Source organism: Pelodiscus sinensis, chromosome 23, assembly GCF_049634645.1.
Source record: "Pelodiscus sinensis isolate JC-2024 chromosome 23, ASM4963464v1, whole genome shotgun sequence".
Lineage (NCBI taxonomy): Eukaryota > Metazoa > Chordata > Testudines > Trionychidae > Pelodiscus > Pelodiscus sinensis.
Window position 1 is genome coordinate 15,536,564 of NC_134733.1, and position 25,908 is coordinate 15,562,471.

At 40.9% G+C, this 25,908-nt stretch overlaps 2 protein-coding genes across 10 annotated transcripts in view; one reads left to right on the top strand and one right to left on the bottom strand.

Moving 5' to 3' along the window:
* Positions 1 to 13,209, bottom strand: part of C23H1orf159 (chromosome 23 C1orf159 homolog) — a 28,376-nt gene extending 15,167 nt beyond the window's left edge. Inside the window, exons 1-6 of one of the 9 annotated variants that reach the window (XM_075906211.1) lie at positions 13,018 to 13,209; positions 11,101 to 11,228; positions 5,166 to 5,323; positions 4,928 to 5,018; positions 2,762 to 2,986; positions 2,042 to 2,117 (exon numbers count right to left, since the gene is read on the bottom strand). In XM_075906211.1, the coding sequence (XP_075762326.1) occupies positions 2,042 to 2,096 (55 nt within the window). In that variant the 5' untranslated portion in view covers positions 2,097 to 2,117; positions 2,762 to 2,986; positions 4,928 to 5,018; ... (1 more) ...; positions 11,101 to 11,228; positions 13,018 to 13,209. Of the gene's footprint in view, positions 1 to 2,041; positions 2,118 to 2,761; positions 2,987 to 4,927; positions 5,019 to 5,165; positions 5,324 to 11,100; positions 11,229 to 11,327; positions 11,769 to 13,017 lie in introns of those variants that run through there. The other 8 variants (XM_025186665.2, XM_075906210.1, XM_025186666.2 and 5 more) reach the window with 8 other exon arrangements.
* A 996-nt stretch (positions 13,210 to 14,205) lies between these two features.
* Positions 14,206 to 25,908, top strand: part of TTLL10 (tubulin tyrosine ligase like 10) — a 261,339-nt gene continuing 249,636 nt past the window's right edge. Inside the window, exons 1-2 of the mRNA XM_075906186.1 lie at positions 14,206 to 14,305; positions 25,663 to 25,821. The gene's annotated coding sequence lies outside the window, so the exon portion shown is untranslated. The remainder of the gene's footprint in view (positions 14,306 to 25,662; positions 25,822 to 25,908) is intronic.

A 25,908-nucleotide genomic window follows, 5' to 3' on the forward strand; every position in this document is an offset into this window, starting at 1 on the left:
TGACGTGATGACATAATTCTGTCATCCCACAGGAAAAGCTTTTTTTCTTTTAATTTATATATAAAAGAAAATTTTTCCAATCCTTCCAAACCATGTCTTAAAAACTACCGGAAGAGAAGGGACCACCCTGCTTACATTTTTTACTGTACCCTCTGGGTCTCCAGCTTGCAGAAATAAGCTTTAATACCATGTCTGTGCATTATATCACAAGGTAAGGCAGAGAAAGAAGCATAAGATGCTTTAAAAAATAAAATAAAATCAGTGAAGGAGCTCTATCAGGTTATATTAGGCTCAATCCTGACAGTCACTCAAAGGCTAATAAAGAACAATGTGAAGGTGGCCGATAAAACAGTATTTTTCTATTGCCCAAACTTTTTTGATACTGCACAGCTAAAGCCTGTTTAAGCTACTCTATGACAAGCAAGTGACATTTTTTAATACTAGCCATACTACCAGACAGGGTTGAAAACCAATAAACTTGTGTCTTGAATGAGGTCTTCTGCATCTTTATTTACATTTACAAAGTACCCATTTAAAGCTAAAGCATGTCTTCTACACCCTCTTTATTAATAGAATAAAGCAATAGCGTCTTCACTCTGTCTTATGATGCAGGAGCCAGATAAGAAAAATGTCCCTGATAGATCATGTTGCAGTCTAGATTCTAAAGCAAAAACTCACTATGTTAGCTAAGATCCAGTTCCCCAAAGCCTTTGGCCAAGATGGGATCAATTATCCCATAAAAGCCATACTATTAGTAAAGCACTGATTGGAAAACAGCTCTGCTGTTAGGTTCTCCTCTGAGGGAAGCTGCACATTTGATGCCCTTAGTAATAAATTACATCTGACATTTAATCTAAACACAAATGGACTCACTGTAAGGGCAAATCCTTTCTCCAGTAAATAAGAAGGAAGCAACAAAAAACTTTAACACCAAAGATTTCAGTAGTTGAATGTTTTATGGCATGATGTAAGATGATGTTAATCTATGAAATTTATGGACATCAGTTTGTGCCACAGCTCGGATCACTTAAGAACAGAAATGAATGCAGTAATCATGTAATGCTTAAGTAACTGAGCAGTTAAGCATTTAGCTTAGAAAAACGTAAGCTTAATATACATTTTAACATTTAATGTAAGGAAAACACAGGATCCGTAGTTAAAAAGAAAAAGTGATTTTCAATTCTTTAGTTTTTCAGAGAATTATGAATGCATAAGGCTATATATGTTCTCTTATTGATCTTAAGTCTAGACAAGATTAGTTTTTTTTTTTTTTTAAAGCTTTTCACTTCTCTTTAAGGAAAAGTAGATTTTTACAAACAGATCACTTCTCTCAGAATTGAATTTGCATCATATTAGCTAAGCCTAAGTCTTTCTTCTGGCCCCCTTCATTACTGTATTTTTTGCTATTTATCCCCCATAACCTGTGCTTGTAAATACTGAGTACACCTTGCATCATACCACTTTATGCTACATGAAAACTGAAAAATTCAGCAATACCAGGGTACTATCCTCCTCATGTGAGTTCACAGTTTCCATAAGCATTAATAAATGTTTAAAGTGTTAATTCAGAAAATGTTCCTCAAGATGCATGTGTACAGTAACTCCTCCTTTCTTCCCTAATTAATTAGCTTCTGTGTTTTGCCATTGCCTACAGAAAAATGCTCTGGGAATTTCTCTTGGAAAAAATATACAGGCAGCCCCCAGGTTACATGGATCCGACTTACAACGGATCCCTACTTACAAACGGGGTGAGGCAACCCCGCACTAGCTGCTTCCCCCCAGCAGACCAGGGAGACGCGAAGCTAGTGCCCACCCCAGCAGACTAGGGAGACGCGGAGCGGCTTTTCTCAGCAGACACCTCAGCTTGAGAATAAAGGACTGAGGGAAGTGAAGTGTGGGAGAATAAAACTGAGCTCTGGAGAAATGTTTGGCTAGAGTTTCCCCTACAATATGTACCAATTCCGACTTACATACAAATTCAACTTAAGAACAAACCTACAGTCCCTATCTTGTACGTAACCCGGGGACTGCCTGTACTTACCTGGACTGCACTGGTGAGTGACTGGACAGGTGCTGTTTGTATCCAACACATCCATACAACATTCTGTCTGTGAAACCTACAAAAGAAAATATTTACAGCACATTTCCCTCAGCTTTTGGCATTATTAAAAACAAAGCTTAATCTTACCCAGCACATAGTAATAAAGGAACAAATCACAGTGGGAGTTGAAACCATACCAACAAAACACTTCATTGCTACTAGTTTTTAATAATCAGCAGTAAAAGATACAGTACAGGCTGGATTACATCACTGAGATAATTTTGATCAGTCAGCAACTGCCCAAATTAGGGCTTTACAAACAAATGTAAAGGGAGGAACACGTCAGAGCAGATTTTGGAAGGGATTTCGTAGAATCACTTTATTAACAGCACTTACTAACTTTTTTAGAACAGTTCATGTCCATGGGCTAAATCACTCTCTCCAGAGGTAAAACCCTGAAGGAGATCTCACTGTGGTCACCTGAACAGAGTTTCCCTGATCATTTTTTTTGCCTCTTACAGAAAAGGCCAAAGGACCACTCAAAAAGCTCAGATTTCAGGTGGACAGGTGATCTGCAAGAGGCCAGGAATATCCATGATGAGGCTCTATGCTTTCACAGCAACTCTGGCTGGACACAGATTAAACCGAAACCTTCCAGGAAGGGGGGATCCCTCTAGAAAGGGGACTCTCTAATAAGTTTATGGGATGATGCATGTCTACCTTGTCTCTCTTTGTCCTCACGGCTCTCCTCTGCACAGATCTTAGACTAGCAAAGAGAATGCTTTGTGGCCTCTAGGAGGTCTGCTGCAGAGGAAACTAAGCTCGGTCTCCTTTGTGTACAGATCTGATGATCCTCACTCTTCCCACATACTGCAAAGTGATGACAAGGCTGATTTTTGATTGAACTTCACATTTGCATTGAAGTTTCCTAATTTCATAGAGCACCTTTACAAAAGGAAGATTAGCATTAATATTGCAGTTAAAAAAAATACTGCATGTCAGAATCCTGGCCCAAAAAACCACACAAGCTCATGTGCAACAACGTACTGAAAAAAACTGCGCTCTTTTTGATGTTTATGTACATCTAAAATAGGATTAGATTATAAAAAACTGTTAGGACATCAATATTATAAAGTGATAGTACTCATTAAGGAACTTTTTTCATATATAGAAAAGCCAAACACTAGATGCCAAATTTTAAAAATAAATGTGTGGTTTTGCAAGAGCTACTATTATCATAACTCCTCCCTTACGGTACAGACATTCTGTCTCTAGGTATGAGTGTTGCAATGAACGAGTGTCATTTAAGCTACACAACCTCTTTCTCATAGGTCTAAAAACAAAATGTTATGAAAGGAGAAAACTTGTTCATCTTGGCCTCTGGGGATAGAACGGTGTCCTTGGCCTCTGTTTGTCAGAGGCTGGAGAGAGATGACAGGAGACAAATCGCTTGATCATTGTCTTCAGTCCACCCTCTCTGTGGCACCTGGTGCTGGCCACTGTTGGCAGACAGGATACTGGGCTAGAAGGACCTTTGGTCTGACCCAGTATGGCCGTTCTTATGTAACAAGAAGCAATGGGCTTAAACTGCAGCAAGGAAGGTTTAGGTTGGACATTAGGAAAAAGTTCCTAACTGTCAAGGTAGCCAGACACTGGAATAAATTGCCCAGGGAGGTTGTGGAATCCCCATCTCTGGAGACATTTAAGAGTAGGTTAGATAAATGTCTATCAGGGATGGTTTAGACAGTATTTGGTCCTGCCATGAGGGCAGGGGACTGGACTCTATGACCTCTCGAGGTCCCTTCCAGTCCTAGTATTCTAGGATTCTATGAAGCAAATGGGCTAATGGACTGAGCAGAGAGATGGAAGTTAGGAACTTGGCAGTTGTATTAAATCTGATTTTTTCTAAAAATTACTAAGCTGCTCAAGTCTCAAAACACAGATTCACTTGAGCTTGTCAGAAAACAACAAAAGATCGGGCTAGTATTCAAGCACGTGACTAAGGGGTCAAAGTCAGTTTAAACCAACCCAGCACAGTATTTGTTATTGCATTCAGTCACCAATCAATCAAGCAAGTGATGAGGCTCAAGGATATCAGGAAGAGTGTATCATTCATCCCTGACTTGGTGGAGATAATCAAACTTTTAATGACTGCAGTAGACTTCACTCAGTTGGTAGAGTGTAGGAGGGAAGTCCAGGAACAGTAATGAACCAGAAAGGCTTACAGTCAATGAGAAAATAGGCAGCTTGGTACATAAAAAGGCTTGTAGGTCAAACTGTCCGGGAGACAGGTTATAAATTTCTGCCCATTCACTTTGCAATAGGCAGCAGCAGTTTCCTATAACTTTGGGCAGCTTTTAAAAGCAGATTTTAGGTTTCCATATTTTGGATTACTTTTGTAGCTATTATACTGTCAAGCAGCTAAAAAGATTAAAAGCTTTCAAAATCATGATTATCTATGGTTTTCAGTGACAGACCAGCTGCATGTTTTCTAGCCAGTGGGCTTGTGACTGGGGTGGGATCGAAGCTTTGATAGGCAGTCTTCAGAGCAAGTTCACCCTCACTAGCTGCCAAATTGTCTAGACCGAGCAGCCAATCAATACAGCAATTTTGAGAGCTAGATCTTTATTCCTGTTGGGCACTATTTACTTAGCCTACCTACCAATGGCACCAAACACTACACGAAGGAAGAAAAAGTTGACATTAACGTTTACAGGCAAGTTCTGAGTGTGCTGCTTTTCCTGTGATCTTTTATAAACAGCATTGTAAGGGGGAAACTTCACTTCCTTCCTAACAGAATTTAGCATATAAACAGGCAATTTTAACGCCATTTCATTCATAGCAGAATGAAATTTCATGAAGAGCTATGACTTATAAAATACATACCAAACGGTCAGTGGATTTGCTTGTAACTTCAGCTATGAGTCTAGTTAGGAGAAGGACATATGGCATTGCCATGCCCAGGAATGAGAAATATCTAAATAAAAAGAGAATGGAACACTATATTAAGGACAAAGACGATAGAGATAGAGTCTGTCTGCATCCAAAACAAACTTCTGCTGAAATGTTAAAATTAACTGAAAACAAAGCCTTTTATATTTAGCATCTGAGGAGAAAGACTTACCTTGTTTAAAGGTACAAATTTGAGACATTCAGAATTTTCACTCCAGCTGCAGAAAGGCAGGTTTCTGGTTATGCCAGACTCTGTGGTTGCTAGGAAACAAGGAGCCTTATCAGTCTGCTCCAAACAGGGCTATGCAGAGACTATTCCACACCCATGATCTAAAAATCAATGGGATTGCAATACGAACAGTTACTGCCTGGCACTATTGCTGATAAACCTGCCCACAACAACTGACTCCTCTGGCTGCAGCACTGAACTGCAAAGGATTGATATAAGGATACAGAGTAAAAGCTCTTCAGAAAGGTAATGCCATAGTTATTCTCCCCAGCAATGCCATAGTTATTCTCCCTAGCAAAGACCTGAAGTCTTAATAAAAATTAAGAGTTAATATGCAACAGTATCAAATTCAAACAGGCGTTTAGCTTCTCAGGATTTCTGTTGCAATAATTCAAATGAGATTTTTTTTCAACTATCTCCTTATCAAGCAGCATGTAGTTTTTTAAAACTATGGTTGCATTTATCTTCTCCTCCCTTCTTTTTCTAAGCAGGCCCAAAAAGACTGGAAGTCAATCCCCTTCTTCCCATCCTAATAAAGTCCCACCCTAATCAAGTCCTGATTGGCCTGGGAGTGGTGGAGCTGTGCAAAGTTTCCTCCGCCCTCCTCCCCGCCCTGCAAGGAGTGCACAATACTTCAAAGTGCCATATGCTTGTGCATGGCGGGAGCAGGGCAAGGGAAGCTTCGCATAGCTCCGCCGCCCTAGGCCAATCAGGACTTGGGGCGGGGGAGCGCGTGATATCTCCTCCTGCCTGTGAGCAGCGCGTGGCACTTTGAAGTGCTGTGTGCTCCTCGCTGGGTGGGAGGAGGCTTTGCACACTCCCCCCGCTCCCAGGCCAATCAGGGTCTGCGGGTGGGGGAGCGTGTGAAGCGTCTTCCTGCGCTGCCAGGGGCATGGATGCCTAGTGGGAAGGGGGGGGGTGGGAAGCGCCTAAGGGGATCCTCCATCCCCAGACCAATTATGGTCTAGGGATCAAGAAGCCCAGAAGCATTCTGGCCCTGCCCCTTCCAGATTAGGCCCTGCTCCTTTCAGGGCAGGCCAAGGCTACTTCAAAAAATTTTGAAGTGGCCCCCAGCCAAAAATTATTGCCCACCCCTGTATTTAAGTATTGTTGCATAAAGAGGAGTCTGTGGGTGAATTTTAAAATAATTTATATTACTAAATTACTATGGTGATAGAAATGTAGCCGTGTTAGTCTGGGGTAGTTGAAGCAAAATGCAGGACAATGTAGCACTTTAAAGACTAACAAGATGGTTTATTAGATGATGAGCTTTCGTGGGCCAGACCCACTTCCTCAGATCAAATAGTGGAAGAAAGTAGTCACAACCATATATACCAAAGGATACAATTAAAAAAAATGAACAAATATGAAAAGGACAAATCACATTGCAGAACAGAAGGGGGATGCGGGGGGGGGGGGGGGGGGGGGGGGGGGAAGGGGGAGGAAGGAAGGTAAGTGTCTGTGAATTGCTGATATTAAAGGTAGGGAGAGTGGGATGTTTGTGAGTTAATGGTATTACAGGTGATAATTGGGGAAACTGTCTTGGTAATGGGTGAGAGAGTTCAAATTCAAATCAAGAATTTGAATTTTCTCACCCATTACCAAGACAGTTTCCCCAATTATCACCTGTAATACCATTAACTCACAAACATCCCACTCTCCCTACCTTTAATATCAGCAATTCACAGACACTTACCTTCCTTCCTCCCCCTTCCCCCCCCCCCCCCCCACATCCCCCTTCTGTTCTGCAATGTGATTTGTCCTTTTCATATTTGTTCATTTTTTTAATTGTATCCTTTGGTATATATGGTTGTGACTACTTTCTTTCACTATTTGATCTGAGGAAGTGGGTCTGGCCCACGAAAGCTCATCATCTAATAAACCATCTTGTTAGTCTTTAAAGTGCTACATTGTCCTGCATTTTGCTTAAATTACTATGAGTCATGTAATGCAACATTTTATAAATATACAGATATAAATCAATGTTGACAAATTGGACTTCTGATAAAACAGTTGAAAGACAATATCCTCGTATATATTCTTTGGTGTTAACAAAAGACTTACAAAAGTTAAAGTAGTCATCCCTAACTCCAAAAATTAGACCAATTGGTTTGGTAGTCTTAGAACGAAAAGGGTCTGCCTCACAGTGACCACTATTATAATCAGTCCCCTTCTCAGCTCTTTCAAAGCTAGAGAATGAGCCCATACAAGTCCTATGTACAGCACACGCCTCTCTTCTGCCTAGAAGAGCCCCTTACAATCAGGGATGATTTAAGCACACTGGGGGGGAAAAAAGATAAACGAGTGGAGAAAAACTGTACTGCATGTTACCTATGACTGTGGACATCAAAGAACATTAACATTCCAGTAGCATCAAGTCAACAACTTTCACAATTTCATCAGTTCAAGTTTAAATTTGCACACATGAAAACAGTGACACCGCAGCCATATGATAAGCAGTTGGTTCAATTTAATTATGTACTTGGCATTATCTGACACTGACCATTGAAGACTCCAGGAAAAGTCTGAGCACCTGAGTAGATTTTGCTATTAATTACTGGTGCAGATTACAGTATTTGGAGACAAAGTTTATGAATCCTTCATGAACAAAATGGTCCTCCAAAATGAGACCTTTATAACAGAGTATTAATGAACTTCAAGAAAAGATAGTTATGCACATCTTGCTTCTTGTTATTAAGCACATGCTGAATGCACCGCATTGGGAAAGGAGTTTTTTGGGTCACCTCAAACTGTAATATGGGCTACCGAGGGGAGATCTTTCAGATGCACTTTTTTCTTCTGAAGTGACCGGGGAAGATTCAGATTTAGAGATTACAGAATTGAATATTTTTAGGGCAGGATGGAAATAAATTTGTAATTCAGATAGATCCCCAAACCACGGTGAAACAAGATGCATTATTCAATGGCAAATATGAAAGCTCCATCACTAGTTTAAATTAAAAACTCAGTTACAAATATTCTTCTGAGATTACTTAAGGAGACAGTTTGTCTAGCGATTAGGGCATGGAAAAAGTTGCCAGGAAATCCTAAATGATAATACTGCCTTTGCCACTTATTTCTTCTATAGCTTTGGCCAAGGCCCTAAATTATTTTTTCTTCAACTTACACATTTATAAATAGAGATAACACTTACCGACCCTCCTAAGTTTGTTCTGAATATTAATCTTTGTTTGATACAATCAAAATTTAAAATGGCTACATAGATGCTAAAAATAATTCTACTTTGAGCATGTAGATAAATGTGTTCCAAGTATGAATTCTTTCAATAAGATTCTGTAGGATTTACCTTAGTGTCCTCTTACTGTGACAAAGGTCTAGAAATTCAATTGTACTAGTAAAAAAGCACAATGAAGTACACGGTTACTATAGATGAGACTCATCCAGTGGTCAAGTCTGAGTGACAAAACTCCCTTTAATTAGGAATTTTCCACAAAGTATTAAAGTAGCCTATGTTTTCCATATTTTGGTAAACAAAAAGTTTAAAAGCCTTTGTTTGTGTCACACTGTTCAATTGACAAACAGGATCCAAAAATGTCATAAGACTTTAAAAAATAGATTGTTCAGTATACTACCCAGACTGCTACCAAAACTATATCCAAGCTCCTCAGGGTTTTTAAGGAAGCCTGTTAACTAAAATTTTCAGGTGATAGTCAGTGTATCCTCTAATTTTTTTCCATTCATGTGCAGAATAAATTTTGCTATGGGTACTGAGGTATGTGTGGATATGCACGTCTAGGAGAAACATGCTGCCAACTGTGGGCATTCAGCTCATCAGCTGGGTGGTATTTGAATCCCTCCTAGATGGCCACTCTGCCACAAAGCTTACAGGAAACACTGGTGATAGCAGATGTGTAGCTCATTTTTAAACATTTGATTAAAAACTATATTCAGCATATGGAGTAATTATAGAGCTACATACAAAGAACAAGCATTTTAGGCCAGATCCTTATTGCTATAGACAGGCACAGGGAAGCCAACTCTATTTTTTGATACTTTTCAAGGCAGTTTAAAAGCATTCATTTCTACAGCTTTAGAATGCATATATCGACCGTATGCATAGCTTTAATATTTTGAGTTTCATTAAAACATCCAACTCTTAGAGATAGAAGATATGGCAAACTCTCAAAAAAGTAAACATTGCCTCTGATTTTAGATGACTTCCACTGAGAAAAAAGCCCTCTGCTGTTATAGCCAGATGCTCATCAATTTTCCATCACTTTGGACTCTACACAGAAATGTCTGTCAATACTTGCCTCATTAATATAATAAAATTAAATATTGAAGTGAATCAGAGGAGAAAAACCTAAATATTTTCCTGTCATATAAACATATCTTTCAGTAAAGAAAAACAGAATATCTTCTGCACAAGATGACATCAGTAACTAGATGTTGCAAAATGACAAGTATTCATTCTTGTTGGACATAGGTCTACAGTACAGGCTCCACACGGAAATACATTACAGTACTAATCAACAATGAGGCACAATTATCCTGGACCATGCAAGTGTCTGAGACCCTTGTACAAAGACAGTTTGTAGTAGTCTATTCTTCATGCTAATCGAAGTGCAAGACAGCTAAATAAGACACTGACTTCGATGGCAGTTTGTGCTGTGGACATCCATCCAACAGAAAATAAAACAAAGCCATGCAACTCATTTCACATGGGCCCTCAGCTATCAAATACTAGGAGGCTTATTATCAACACCATGGCCAACACTTTAAACTAGTAGTTTTAACTTTAATAAGAGAGAAAAGAGACTGCATTCCATTTACAATCAGTAAGGTAATACTGTTGACTTTAGAATGTTAACTATTTTATTGAAATAAAATAGACAAGCTTCAGAATTTAAAATATAAGAGAAGATAGCTTCTTCATAATATAATGCATAATAAAACAAATTACAAGCATATTAGAAAAACAGTTCTGTGGAGTAGTACACTTGGCAGTGCTTTCACTTTAGATTTAAAAATTGACACTTAACTGGACCCCAATCTAAAAGTATTTATATCATAAGAGCCAACATATCTGTGTTTTCAAAATAAAGTATTAGAATCTTATGCTCACTAAAATTTAATTAGATCACAGGTATTTTTAATAAGCCTGAAACAAGTTACAGGCAATAACCAAAATTCATGGAAGCCTGTGACTTGCTCTGACTTTTACTAAAAATATCTGGGGTGCTGTCTGTCAGCTCGCTGTAGTCATGGAGACCCCATAGAAAGTTACAGAATCCGTGGCCTCAGTGACAGAATTATATTTTTAAACATTAGCTATTTCCCATCATAAAATTGCCAAAAATAAAAACTAAAACCTGAAGTAGTGAGTTCTGATCTCATGTGCTCCAATAGGCATAAGCAACACGCTTTACATTTTTACTCAGCAGTATATTTGACTCATGTAGCCTGGCAACCAGAAAATTATTCCTTTCCAGGATACAGGAGTGCTTCTGTAATTCAAAGCTTAATTTTTTTTAAAAAAAAAATCTTAATTTAAGGATTACCATCACTTATATTAGTTTAAGTGTATTGTTTGCATTATGCTCGGTATTATGAAATAACAGTAGTAGCAAGTTTTTGTTTTTTTCAGATACATTAAAAAACAATCATTAAAAAAAGGAAGGGTGTGGGTGGTAGAAATTTGGTATGTACATTGCAGGTATGTTCAGTTCCTGGTTATCAGATAAGATTTTCAAGTGTTAACATTTCTGTTCTTCTCTCAAATGCATTTTAATTCTAATGTGACCTTTAGTTGCTCATAACTGTCAGAATATCAGGCAAAAAACTGGATCCCAGTTTCATAAGCCACATACTTGCAAATGCCAAAAAAACCCCCCCCAAAAAACCACCTTTCACTTACCAAATTTTTCAGAGGTTCATACTTGAAGTACTGGATCTTCCATCAGCACTTTTTATTCAGGAGGGAGGAATTTAACATGATGTACTGCTAGGTTCTCATTCATTCTGTAAATACACGGAGCAAGACACCTACATAATAGAAGGACAGACAATTATTTGGGCTGTGCTTATCACAATCCCTTACAAAGGAAAGCTTAAATAAGGACTTGTTTTTCCAGCTCCGCTCACCTGTTTTTCCTGCTCTTCTTATGCATACCCATGATAAGGACAGTGCTAGTTTACTTGGAACTTACAGAGTTGACCTAGTATAGGTAAAACCTCCTGCAAGCACTGTAACAAACCCTCATTCCAGCTGGAAAGTTACAATCACTTTTAAGCCCTGTTTCTGCTGAAAAGGAATTATGTAGTTCAAATGTGCCTACAGCAGCCAGTGGGTGACCCAAAACTGCCATCATTACTCAGTCAGCTAGAAGTTTGCAATAACTCATTTTGCAATAACAATTGTTAATACTACCTTCAAAGTTTGATGAGTGAAATTAATGCTGGCAGGGTTATGCTGCCAAAATATAGTTACATACTCCAGTGCTTTAGAAACACCTTTAGATATTCACTAAGCCGGATCTTGTGCTATTAAACAGTATAATTGGTAAACATCTTTAAAAGTACTTCTTGAAAAAAAAAAACGTAAAAATCAGGACTACCCGAACTATGATAGTTTGAACAAGTGATTTCTTTCCTTAAAATAATTACTAAAATTCTGTCATTGGAATTCCATTCAGCTTAATAAAACATGGGCATTTCCTTGTCCTAGACTCAGGAGAGATCTGAATTGACATTACTTATTTATTTGTAAGAATTGAGAAGAAATATTTCTATTTCTCAGGCTTCCCCTTACATACCAAACTGCTGCAACCACTCCCTGAGTTAAAATGTACAGTAGCTTCTTTGCCAGTGAATGTATTCTCCACATGCCCTCACTATTTTTCTGTGTTTCACATAGCTTGCTAAATATATTACCACAAGCTATTTTCTGTCTGCAGTTTTAATACCTATGTGCAACTTCCCCTTCCCATTTCAGGAATTTCACTAATTTCTGATGTGGAACAATAGTCTAGTAGCACCTTAAAGGCTAACAAAACCCATGCTACAAGACTATTTGTTGTTTTTTTAAGTTTTTCCTGTTACAGTCTAACTGGGCTACCCCTCTGAAGCTTCTAATGTACAGGCAGGCATTTGTTTTTATTTATTTGCAAGGGGAGGAAGGGATAGGATCAAGATGGATTCTTCTAAGACAAATCATTTTTGCAGTGCCTGTTTTAATGCCAACCGTTAAATCACATTCGAGGTTAGTTTACTTTTTTAAATCTTCCTCATTCTGACAAAGCCAGGTTGAGCAAAGCCCAGTAAAAAGAACCCCCAAAATGAAAGGCCTCAACCCCCAAAAAGATGGGTGTATGGAGAGAGGGTACCAGGCACAATCCCAAATAGGAGTCCCCCACTGCCGCTCCTAAAGTGGTGAGTGTAGGGGGAGGGGCTGCGTATGGGGAGGTTACAAAAAGAGATGCCGGGGCGCTGCTCATCACAGGAAGAAAAAAAGGGGGGCATCTAATTATTTCCCAATCTCTTCTTGTCCCCCAGCTGTGGAAGACGGGGGGCTTGGCCTGCACTCCGACTTGCCCCCCCCCCCCCCCGAAAAAAGGAAGGCCTTGGCTTCCCCCTTCTCCTTGACCCCACCGACTGCAGAGGGAGGCAGGGCCTTTGCCCCCTCCCCCAGGGGACGCCTGAGTCCCTATTGCCCCCTTTCTACACCCCATCATGCGGGGGAGCTGGAGCCTTCTGCTTCACCCTCCGCGCCGCACAGCGCCGCATCACCGCGAGGGGTTTCAAACCTGCGCCCCCGCCCCACTTACCCCCTTACCTAAGTGAGGCGCCTCCAGCAGCACGACCGCAGGTTCCCTTTCGTACCCCCCGCCCTCAGGCGGCGTCCAGCCCGCTCCCTCTTACGCCTTCCTGGGACTTGTAGTCCTGCTCTCGCCCTTCAGCCGACTGGCTCTGGAGAGTCTCTCTAGGTTTGGAACTACAATTCCCAGCGTCCTTTGTGTTTCCCCACCTGTGCTCCCCTCCCGGCCCTGCTCTACAGGGAACTACCACAGCCTCGGCGGGCTCTCTTCGCCGGCGCGCGATGCCTACTGGGAAATATAGTCCTTCGGCTCGTTCAAGGATAAGAGGCTCGGGGATGCCAGGACTACAATTCCCAGAAGTCACCACGCGGGTCAGCCATTTTGCGCGTTGCTAGGAAACAGAGACGCCCCTGGAGGAGGAGGAGGAGGGAGCAGGTGAGGTCAAGTGTGGTAGGGTGGGGAATAAATAGCCCCTGTGTTGGGGAATCCTAGGAGCCGTGTACTGGACCTTGTAGGGGGGAGTTGGGGTGGTGAGTGGGGGGGGCACAGAGTTTGACCCTCTTTCCCCACCCTATCAAGTCAGTTACAAAATGGATGCAAAGAAATGGGGCTCAGTCCAGAGTTTTAGCATAAATGGGGGAGGGGAGATGGTCCTCCAGGATCTTTAGGGGCTGTCCTCATGCTGCAGAAGTTACACAAAGTGACGTGATGCTGCCTGGTTGTGCCCCAACAGCTGCATTGCAACGTGCAGGTGCACCCCGCTTTCAAGGAACGATGTGTGAAACACGGGACAAGGTTATTCCCAAAAGGATGACACCCACCCTGCAAAGTTTATTTACAGACCTACTCTGGTATCCGTGTCTGAGCCGTGGACAGATTATTCTGGAAGTATGAGGCAAGGGGTATGATACTGGGCCAGGAGTCAAAATGGGCCAGTAAGATGGCACAGTGCTTTGGAGGCTGCCATTTGGTGCTCTAGAACCTAAGCATTCACTTTAAAAAAACTCTAGATCTTATGGATGCAAGCACAAATGAAAATGTTCAAACAGACATGGTGTCTGCAGACAGACTACAACTATATACCAGAAGGGATATATTATTCACCACCTGACCAAGATGGTAATATGCTCGGGGAGATTAGAGAGGTTAGTAAGATAAAAATCAATAACAATGTGGGATTTCAATGATCCCCATACTGACTGGGTATATGTTATCTTAGGACAAGATGCAGAGATAAATGTTCTTGACACCTTAAATCACTGTTTCTTGGAGTGGCTGATCCTGGAACCCACAACAAGAGGAGAGGTAATTCTTGATGTATTCCTAAATGGAGCAGAGAATCTGATCCAAGAGGTGAATAGAACTGGACTGCTTGGTAATAGTGACCACAGTATAATGAAATTTAACATCCCTGGGATAGGAAAAACACCACAGCAGCCCAACACTGTGGCATTTAATTTCAGAAAGGGGAACTACACACAAATGAGGAGGTTAGTTAAATAGAAATTAAATGGTACAGTTTCAGAAGTGAAATCCCCACAAGCTGCATGGAAACTTTTAAAAGACACCATAATAGACGCTCAACTTAAATATATACCACAAATTAAAATGCATAAAAAGAAAACCAAGAAAGTGTCAGTGTGGCTAAACAACCTAAAAAAAAAGCAAAACAGTGAGAGGCAAAAAGGCATCATTTAGAAAGTGGCAGTAAATCTTAGTGAGAAAAATAGGAAAGAGCATAAACTCTGGCAAATGAAGTGTAAAAATATAATTAGTTAGGCCAAAAAAGAATTTCAGGAACTGCTAGTCAAAAATTAATAGTAATTTTTTTCAAGTACAGCAGAAGCAGGAAGCCAACTGAACAACAATGGGGCCACTGAATAGTTGAGATTCTAAAGCACTCAAGGATGATAAGGCATTGCAGAGAAATTAAATTAATTCTTTGCATCAGTCTTCACAGCTGAGGATGTGAGGAAGATTCCCAAATCTGAGCCATTCTTTTTTGGTGACAAATCTGAAGTACTGTCCCAGACTGAGGTGTCATTAGAGGAGGTTTTGGAACAAATTGATAAATTAAACAGTAATAAGTCATCAGGACCAGATGGTATTCTCTAAAGAGTTTTGAAGAAACTCAAATGTAACTTATTTAAATCAACTTTTTTACAAAATGTCTGGAGGATAGCAAATGTGACACCAATTTTTAAAAAGGGCTCCCAGAGGTGATTCTGGCAATTGCAAGCCGGTAAGCCTGACTTCAGTACTGGGCAAACTGATTGAAATGATGGTAAAGAACAATATTGTCAGACATATAGATGAAATAATTTGTTAGGGAAGAGCCAACATGTTTTTGTAAAGGGAAATCATCCTCCAATCTACTAGTATTCTTTGAGGGTGTCAACAAGCATTTGGACAAGAGGGATCCACTGGATATAGTGTACTTAGTTATTCAGAAAGCCCTTGACAAGGTCCCTCACAAAAGGTTCTTACGTAAAATAAGCTGTCATGGGATACGACGGAAGGTCCTTTCATGGATTGATAACTGGTTAAAAGATAGGAAACAAAGGGTTAGAATACATCTTAGTTTTCAGAATGGAGAGAGGTAAATAATGTGTCCTTCAGGGATCTGTTCCGTGATCAGTCCTTTTCAACATATTCATACATAATCTGGAAAAAGGGGTGAAAGTGAAGTGACTAAATTTTCAGATGATACAAAACTACTCAAGATAGTTAAGTCCCAGGCAGACTGCAGAGCTACAAAAGGATCTCTCAAAACTGAGTGACTGGGCCACAAAATGGCAGATGCAATTTAATGTTGATAAATCAACGCACATTGGAAAGAATAATCCAACAAAACTAGGACCAAGGAGTCCAAATTACCTGTTACCACTCAAGAAAGAGATCTTTGAGTCATTATGGATAGTTTTCTGAAAACATCCACTAATTGTGCAGCAGTAGTCAAAAAAGCTAACAGAAATTGGAATAATTAAAAAAGGATAGTTAATAAGACAGAAAATATCATATGGCTTCTATATAAATCCATGTTATGACCACCTCTTTAATACTGCATTCAGATGTGGTCGCCCCATCTCAAAAAAGATATATTGGAATTGGAAAAGATTCAGAAAAGAGCAAAATTATTAGGGGTATTGAACAGCTTCTATATGAAGAGAGATTAATAAGACTGGGACTTTTTAGCTTGGAAAAAAGACTACTAAGGAGGGATGTGACTGAGGACTATAAAATAGTGACTGGTGTAGAGAAAGTAGATAAAGAAATGCTGTTTACTCCTTCTCATAACACAAGAACTAGGGGTCACCAAATGAAATTAATAGGCTGCAGGTTTAAAACTAGCAACAGGAAGTATTTCTTCACAAAACACACATTCAGCCTATGGAACTCTCTGAATACAATACTATAATAGGGTTAAAAAATGAACTACTGTAGATAAATTCATGGAGGATAGGTCCATTAATGGCTTTTAGCCAGAATGGGCACATATGGTGTCCCTAGCCTCTTTTGGAATGGATCACTTGGTGAGTACCTGTTTGGTCATTCCCTCTGATTTATCTAATGCTGGCCGCTGTTGGAAAGCAGGTTACTAGGCTAAATGGACTTTTGCTGTGACCCAGTGTTGCCATTCTTATGTTTCTTATGTTCATTTAACCATTAGCTCAAAAGCAGTTAGGGTACGTCTACATAGCAGGGCTAAAGCCAAAATAAGCTATGCAACTTGACCTATATCAATTGTGTAGCTTAAGCCAAAATAGCTTATTTTGGCTTTTGATGCTGTCTACACAGCAGGAAGTCCGAGAAAGAGCACTCTTCCTCCGACGTCCCTTACTTTTCATAAAATGAGGGTTACAGGAATTGGAGTAAGAAGTCCCTCGGCTTGACATTATTTTGACATTATGTCAAAATAATTGCTTGTACTGTAGTCGCTGACTATGTTATTTTGGAATAACATCAGTTATTCTGAAATAACACTACTGTGTAGACATACTCTTAGGCTACGTCTACACTGCAGGCTTCTTGTGCAAGAATTGTTTTACGGAAGAGTTCTTCTGCAAAAGGTCTTCCACAAGAGCGTGTCCCCAGTGCCATGTGCTTTTGCGCAAGAGTGTCCATGGCAGTGTGGATGCTTTCTTGTGCAAGAAAGCTCTGATGGCCATTTTAGCCATAGGGGTTTCTTGCGCACTAAATTCATGTTGCCTGTCTACACTGCCTTCTTGTGGAAGAGTTCTTGCACAAGAGGGATTATGCCTCGTGGGGAGAGGAATAACTCTTCCGGAAGAAGCCCTGTTTTCTGACGCTGTACTGTAAATTTACTTGCGCAAGAACGCGCGTGCAGTGTAGACACCCGGCAAGTTTTTGCGCAAGAACAGCTGTTCTTACGCAAAAAGCCTGCAGTGTAGACGTAGCCTAATTAGAGAAATAGTTTCAGTGCCTAAAATGCAAAGCAAAAAATCAGTCAGAGAGAGATCTCTTTTAAGTACATATCTTGAGAACAAGGCCGAAGAAACTTTCACTCAAAAAGATGCTGCTGCTGCACCTTGAGACACTACTAGAGCTTCATGCACCCAGAATGAACATACAGTACAAGCCATGGCATCTTGCTCTGGGAACATGAGAAAAGGTAATATTTTGCATTTAAACTTTTTGGGTTTTAATTCTGTTTTGAACTTAGACACCATAAGTGAAAGATGATTTATAATAACAACTTCAGATAAACAGATGCACAAAGTAAACAAATGAAAAGAGCAAAAAAGTTTTCCTTTTCTGTTAACTTCTTGCATGTATATTAACCATACAAGCAACAAATTTTGAGATCTTTCAATGTGACAATGCCTCTTTCAAAAGAGTTTTCAAATATTTAGGGGGGGGTCTATCAAATATTGTAACGGGTTGTTACTAAACCATACTGTACAGCCCAGCATTTTGACTTAATAGTGCTGTATTACCAGTGTCCTGACATATTTTTGTTCGATCACATAATTAAAAAAGCCAGCAGTCCCACACCTGTGCCAACTTCTTATTCGTTTCACCAATTATACACGTAGAATGACTTCATAAGTCAGGAAATACCTATCTCCTCTTCTCTTTTCTGTGTTGTGGTTTGCATTATAGTTTGGTAAATATATCACCATGAGTTCAGTCTGCAGTTTCTTGATGATTTTGTGACTTTCCCATCATCCCTCTCAACAAGTTTCACAAATAAAACACATGGGTGAACATAAAACACAACAAAACTCAGGTGAAACATCAAAATTAGTACAGAGATCTAATATATATAATAAACAGTCCTTTAAAACCTATGAATAGTTTATACAATCTTACAACTGACTACATTTTTCCAAGTACAAAGGCTTTGCAAAACTCAGCATCATTTCTGTGCAAGGCAAGATATGTCACTTACCTGTTTATGTATGGAGGGAAAAATTGTATGCTGTTTAAATGTGGCATTAGAGTGTAACCCTTTTGTTGGGTAGGACCGGCAGCAACCAGGGCTGGGTTCAATATCTAGGGGTCCATTTCACACAGAACCGGCTTGAGCCCCCACCCAATGGCCTAGGAAATTCACACACCCCTGGGTGCCTCTGAGAGGCAATGCTTCCCCACTCGCAAGCACAGAGTCTGAGTGTAGAAAAGAAACTTTAATGAAAGAGAGAGAGAAGTCACATGGCATTAACTTGGGAAAATACCACAAACAGAGTTAATTCGCCTCCCCTCCGCCCTATGAATAACCGTCCCAGCTCAAAAGGATTGAGCAAAGTCTTTTGCCTCTTAGGCTCACTAGTCCAACAAGGTAAGGGTTCCATTCACTTACCCAAACTTTCTCTGTACCCCACTTCAAACGCCCCACTTACAGCTCTGTCTAGTCAATGCAGACCCTGACACATCATCCTGATGACTCCACTCCTTGGCTACATCTACACTGGCAGCTTCTTGTGCAAAAACTCTTTTGCGGAAGAGTTCTTGTGCAAAAATTATTCCACAAGAGAGCGTCTACACTGCTATGTGCTTTTGTGCAAGAGCATCCATGGCAGTGTAGATGCTCTCTTCCGCAATAAAGGTCTGATGGCTATTTTCAGGGCTCGCCAGGTGCGCAGTTTCGCGCCGTTCTGTATTCTGCGCATGCACAGATTACTCTGCGCCGGCTCTTCCGGGTCGTAATCTACTCCTGTAAGGAGGTTTAACGGTAGTTCAAACTAGGATCTTTAATTCGAACTACCTAGTCCGTGCTGCGTGTAGCCTCGGGCAGGTAGTTCAAACTACGGGGCATTTAAAAATGGCGGCACCTGGGAACATGCAAATGAAGCCTGGGATATTTAAATCCCGGGCTTCATTTGCAAGTTCGAATGCCTACATTAGCCACCCTATTTCGAACTAGGGTGGCAGTGTAGACATACCCTTACAATGATGGTGTCTCTCCTGCAAGCACTGGTGTAATATTTAACAGTTTCCACATTTAGGGGTAGCATGATTTGTGACCCCCACAACAGCCCAAATTAGTTACAATACATCACATTCCATTCCAACAACTGATCCTCCATTAGTCCCGGCTGAATTGGATTTACATAACCACATCTCAGATTCCTTCCGTATCCTGGCATGAGCTGTATTTACATATCAACAGTTAACAGTTAATTATCTTGCAGAGCTAAACAATTTGAGTGAGCACACCCACCCCCTAGGGCAGCTCTCTCCTTTTAGCTGGTTGATAGCAAGCAGTAGTTTAGCCCCTGTTTACAAGAGAAATATATTGATAATTTACAAGGTAGAAGAAAATCTATGCTTTGGTAAACGTACCCTGTTCTATACATTTTTCTGCTTTCATAACTCAGACCAGCATCTCTCTGAAATAAAATTGCTGGAAAACTTTCTGGATGTTGACACTGCAATGAGAACACTAAACATCACCCTTTTTAACACCAGAATTCCCATATTCAGTATTGCTATAACATTTTAAAATTAGAATAGGGTTCTTTCAAGCTAGCTATATGATCATGGACATAAGTTTAATCAGCTAGCTAGAGCAGATTGAGTAGATGAACTGAGCATGCAGTCCAGTTAAATTCTGCAGTGATCTTTCCAAATGAAGATAGTGGAAGATTACGTCCTTTTGTGTGCAATATATAAGCTAATAGGCATTCTGTGGCAATTAACTAAATCTGTCTGTATTTACAACATTTTGTTTTGCAAAAATAGCCAATGTATTTATAATACTTATTATTAAAATAATTCTATAGTGGTACTGTACCGACTCTGCCACTCTGCCTATCAAGGTTTATCCATGTAACATGTCCAGGTGTTTCCTCAAGATGTGGAAAGAAAACACCTATATTACTACAAGTGAATTAGATGGAAGATGAGATCCCAGATATTGAACTATATTTATTAGGCTTTGAAAAAAAAGGGAGCTTTGGCTACAGCAAGAAAGTTTTCTTGACTTTTTTATTGATTGTATCCCTGTGCTATTTCTAAATACACGATAGCATCTAATACGTACTAGGATAAAGTTTTCATTGTGAGAAAGGAAGGTGCTTTTTCTACTGCATGTAGGTAATATTTTATTGTACTAGAATTAAGTCTTGTATCACTTCTGCACTATTTCATTAAATAGGTCTGTTTTTCCTACTTTTTATTATTTGTTGCTTTCTATAAATTTACCAATAAAGTATCCTTTCATTTATGACTTCTGTAATCATGGCTCAGAACTGTTAATTGTACAGTCATTAATAGATATCTGTGTGTGTGTGTGTGCGTGTGTGTGTGTGAAAGAGAAAGCGAGAGAGAGAACGAGAGACCTTGGATGTGGCAGAGCCAGAGGAATGCAAGTCTTTAGTGTATGGCTTGGTCTACGCTAGGACTTTATACTGAATTTAGCCACATATGGTGGATTTTCTAAACGATGTATCCACACTACCAAGCCTGTCACACTAACCTTAAGTACCACTGAAGTCATGAACCCATAACCGCCCACTGCAGTTTTGGTCCTAGTGGGCACCAGGAGCATAGCCCAGAATGCAAAGCTATCCATGGTGCATCTCTCTCTGAGTTGACAGAAGGCTCCCTAATGGAGACACGTTACTTTGGACTTTATCGTATTATTACTCACAGTGAGTATATGGACCTTCAAATGCAAAATTGGTTGATCAGAAATCAACCATAAAAGGTTCGACCTTATTTTGAAGTGTGGAGACATAGCCTTTGTTCTCTGATGCAAAAGAAACTGTGTCACATACAGGACTACAGAAAGGCTGGGAAAGTCAAAGAGACCCAAACAATATACAATAAGCATGGTTACATGTGCAGTAGTTATTTTAGATAAGCAAATTACTGTATGCAGTGATTAACTTTACAGAAAGATACCACATAAAGACATTATGTAATATTGTAAACGGCAGCCTAATGCATAACTTCATTTTTTTAAACCTAAGAGTCAAAATACCAGCTTTTAAATGGATGCTATTAGAGTCCTCCTGGACTACTGCCATTCTATGCAGGCAGTAAAAGGTTTCTTCACAGAGATTCAGCTATACTGTGCAACTGAGAGGCTTGAAGTATGATCTTTATGATTTTCCTTCACCTCTCCAAATTGCTTGAGATTAGTTTTAGGGTTGCCAGGTGTCTGGTTTTCTACCAGACCATCCGGTATTTGCACCATCTGTCCGGTAGAAAAAAATCAGAAAATACCAGACATGTGCAATGTCCGGTATTTTCTGAATTTCCGGCTGGGCACTGGACGGAAGCCTGGCGGGGGAGCGACTGGGAGGCGGGGACAAAATTAGAGCCCTGTGCTGGTGTGCAAAAGCCAGGTGGGGCGGGGCGGGGCGGGGCGGGGCGGGGCAGGGCCCGGAACTCCCACCCACTCCTCCCGCCCAGCTTTTGCACGCAACCAGAGGCTGACAGCACCATAAGAACAGTAGAACAGCCATACTGGGTCAGATCAAAGGTCCATCTAGCTCAGTAACCTGTCTGCCGACAGTGGACAGCACCAGGTGCCCCAGAGGGGGTGGACCGAAGACAGTGATCAAGCGATTTGTCTCCTGCCATCCTTCTCCAGCCTCTGACAAACAGAGGCCAGGGACACCATTTCTATCCCCTGGCTAATAGCCTTTTATGGACCTAACCTCCATGAAATGATCTAGCTTCTCTTTAAACTCTGTTATAGTCCTAGCCTTCACAGCCTCCTCTGGCAAGGAGTTCCACAGGTTGACTACGTGCTGTGTGGGAAGCTGCAACCCATTATTAGTTTTAAACCTGCTACCCATTAACTTCATTTGGGATACATCTAAACTACATGCCTCCGTCGATGGAGGCATGTAGATTAGTTTATTCGAAAAAGGGAAATGAAGTAGCGATTTAAATAATCGCGGCTTCATTTAAATTTACATGGCTGCCGCGCTGAGCCGACAAACAGCTGATCAGCTGTTTGTCGGCTCAGCACACTAGTCTGGATGCTCCCCTGCCGACATAAAAGCCCTTTATTGACCTCCCCGGTAAACCTCATCCTACGAGGCATAACGGGAAGGTCGATAAAGGGCTTTCAGGTCGGCGCGGGAGCGTCCAGACTAGCGCGCTGAGCCGACAAACAGCTGATCAGCTGTTTGTCGGCTCAGCGCGGCAGCCATGTACATTTAAATGAAGCCGCGATTATTTAAATCGCGGCTTCATTTCCCTTTGCCGATCTGTCTAATCTACATGCCTCCATCGACGGAGGCATGTAGTTTAGACACACCCTTGGTGTCCTCTAGTTCTTCTATTATGGGAACTAATAAATAACTGTTCTTTATTCGCCCTCTCCACACCACTAATGATTTTATATACCTCTATCATATCCCCCTTCAGTCTCCTCCTGGAATGAGGTGTAACAGGTAATTCGAACTAAGGACTTAGTTCGAATTACCGTTTAACTGCCGCGTGTAGCCGCGGGCAGTTAGTCTGGACTAGTGGCATTTAAAAATGGCGACTGGATGGGAACATGCAAATAAAGCCCGGGATATTTAAATCCTGGGCTTCATTTGCAAGTTTGAATGCCTACATTAGCCTCCCTACTTCGAACTAGAGGCCTAGTGTACATATACCTTAAGATATTCTGTGTCTTATTTTCTATCCCTTTCTTAATAATTCCTAGCATCCTATTTGCCTTTTTGACCACCGCTGCACACTGTAGAAGTTTTCAGGGAACTATCCACGATAACTCCAAGATCTCTTTACTGATTTGTCATAGCCAAATTAGCCCCCATCATACTGTACGTATAGTTGTGGTTATTGTTCCCAATGTGCATTACTTTACACTTATCCACATTAAATTTCATTTGCCATTTTGTTGCCCAATCACTCAATTTGGTGAGATCTTTTTGGAGTCCCTCACAGTCTGCTTCTGTCTTGACTATCCTAAACACCAATCACGCCCCGCCTCCCAGCTGGGAGCCTCTGGTTGTGTACAGCAGCCGGGCGGGGGGAGTGGCTCCCAGCCCCTCCCCTGCCTCCGCCTGACTTCTGCTCGCAACTAAAGGGTGTGCCTGCCAGGGGTGTGGCCCGAAGGACTCTGGCTGTGGCTAGTGGCTGCACCCCACCCCCAGCCAGGTCTGCTTCCCGCCCCCCCTCCTCCGGGCCCCCCTCTCCTCCTGTCGAGCCCGCGGCCCCTGACCCCCCCCAGCTCTGCTTCCCGCCCCTCCCTTCCTCCTGGCCAACCCCACGGCCCCCCTCCCCACCACACTTCCCCTCTCCGCCAGTTCTGCTTCCTGCCCCCAAGGCCGACTTATCCATTGGCACAATAGGCACAGTGCCTAGGGCCCACGATACTTTTAGGGTCGAAGAAAATGTTTTAATTTTTTTCTCACATCAGAAAAAAATGAAACTTTTAGGGCCCATGAAAATCTATTAAATTTTGCCTAAAACAGAAAAGAAAAATGTCGAAGTATTTAAAGTTATATAAAAAATAATTTTAAATATTGATATTTCAGGGCTCGCCGAACTGCGGCGAGCCCCACTCGCTAGCCGCACTGTCTGGTGATCTGTGCATGTGCAGATCATTCTGTGCATGTGCAGATCGCCCGAACCCGGCTCTTCTGGGTTGCAATCTACTCGCCACGCGTGAGTAGATTGCATTATTTGTCGAGCCCTGGATATTATTATGGTGGGAGGGACCCACAAAGGCAAACGTGCCTAGGGCCCACGAAAGTCATAATGCGGCCTTGCCCGCCCCCCCTCCTCCCGTTCCCCCCCTTCCTCCCATCTAGCCCCGCGGTCCTCGAACCCCCCCACCAGTTCTGCTTCCCGCCCCCCTCTCGGCCGGTTCTCCTCCTTCCCTGGCCCCCGCCCACGATCAAGTGTGTCCGGTTTTTTGGCGGGGTCTACCTGGCAACCCTAGTCTTGATCCCTAGAATTTTACCTGCTAATTATATTAGGCTGCCAGTAAATCTACTTACCTGACACAATTTCAAATATTCACAGTGATTCTCTTAACTAAAAAGTGCTTATTTCTTATTAGAGACACATGGAGGGTAAGGTAATATCTTTTATTCAACTAATTTCTCTTGGTGAGTTACACATTTTTGAGCTTACAGAGAGGTTTAATTTCTCATTGGCAAGTTAGATCAGCAAAGCTAAAAGACTAGCTTTCACGTCTTGATTCTCCTTTCTATTGCTTGCATCAGTTTTACTCTGGTGTAATTACATTGATTTACACTAGTGGAAAGGTAAATCATATCTTCAATATTTAAGAAAAATCCTCACTGAGTTATTGTTAAGGGTCTGAAAAAGGACATATCAAACAATACCTGCCATTTGGCAATGATAGTTTGTGTTTTGTAATGTATTTGTTCATCCTGTTCTCTTCCCTCAAAATTATTTGAGTGACATATAGTTGGGCATGCAGGCAGAAAACTATCACATTTTAGCAGGAATGACGTACATACCCCATGTAAAAATACTGGTAAGGGTTGCAAGTCTTTATATCTGGTCAAGAGAATCCATCTCAAATTGCCGTAATTTTGTGGTCCACTAAGTTGGCAACTGAATTTCTGTATCTCAAACAGGGAAACAACTTGACATTTCTGGCATGTACAGGTACCCTTGGGACAACTAAATTACATATTGAATTTGATAGAACTGGTTTGATTTTTACCAAAAATATATACATCAGACAATTTTGCAGTCATATATATCTTACATTTCCCACTCAAACTGAGAATTGAGAGGTATGTATGAAGTTATCTTACTTTACTTCTGTTGTATTTTACAGGAGAAATCAGAGAATTCCCAAGAGTTCTTACTCTGCACTTTTCAATCAAGCCAAGAGATATTATTCACTTACTAAGAATTTGAATTAAAACCTGAGTGTTTATCTATTCATATTGACTATGTTAGAAGAATGTAAACCAGCTCCTAAGAAAAGTGATGAATAGTTGATGTAAACAATTAATCCAGTCTTTCCAGTTGCTGATTGTGTTTTAGATAAAATGAGAATATTTTTGGATCAGTTTTCATAAAACATCTGGATGGCTTGGGATCTACCTTTTCTCATATTTACTCTACTGCTGAACTGATGACAGGATTATCAGTGCCCCACTGGGTGTCACATATACACAACTTGGCTCAGCAACTGTATTTTTAATTACAACCTGTCTGTAAAATAGACTTTCTCATAATTGCAGGTCCAAAGTAGTTATCAAGAAAGGAGCATGGAATCAGGAAGGAAGAGGAACTGTTATTTCATGGTGTATCTTGAAGATTTAGATCAGGAAAAAAAGGGAAATAAAACGGAGACTGTGAGCATCCAGAAGGCATTTCAGAAATTCAGAAGAAAACGTCAGGTAGGCATGATTGATTTGTGTCTAATTTATGTTGGGGGTTGAGATTAGTAATCCAGATATTACTTCTAGTCTAGCAAAGAAGAAAAG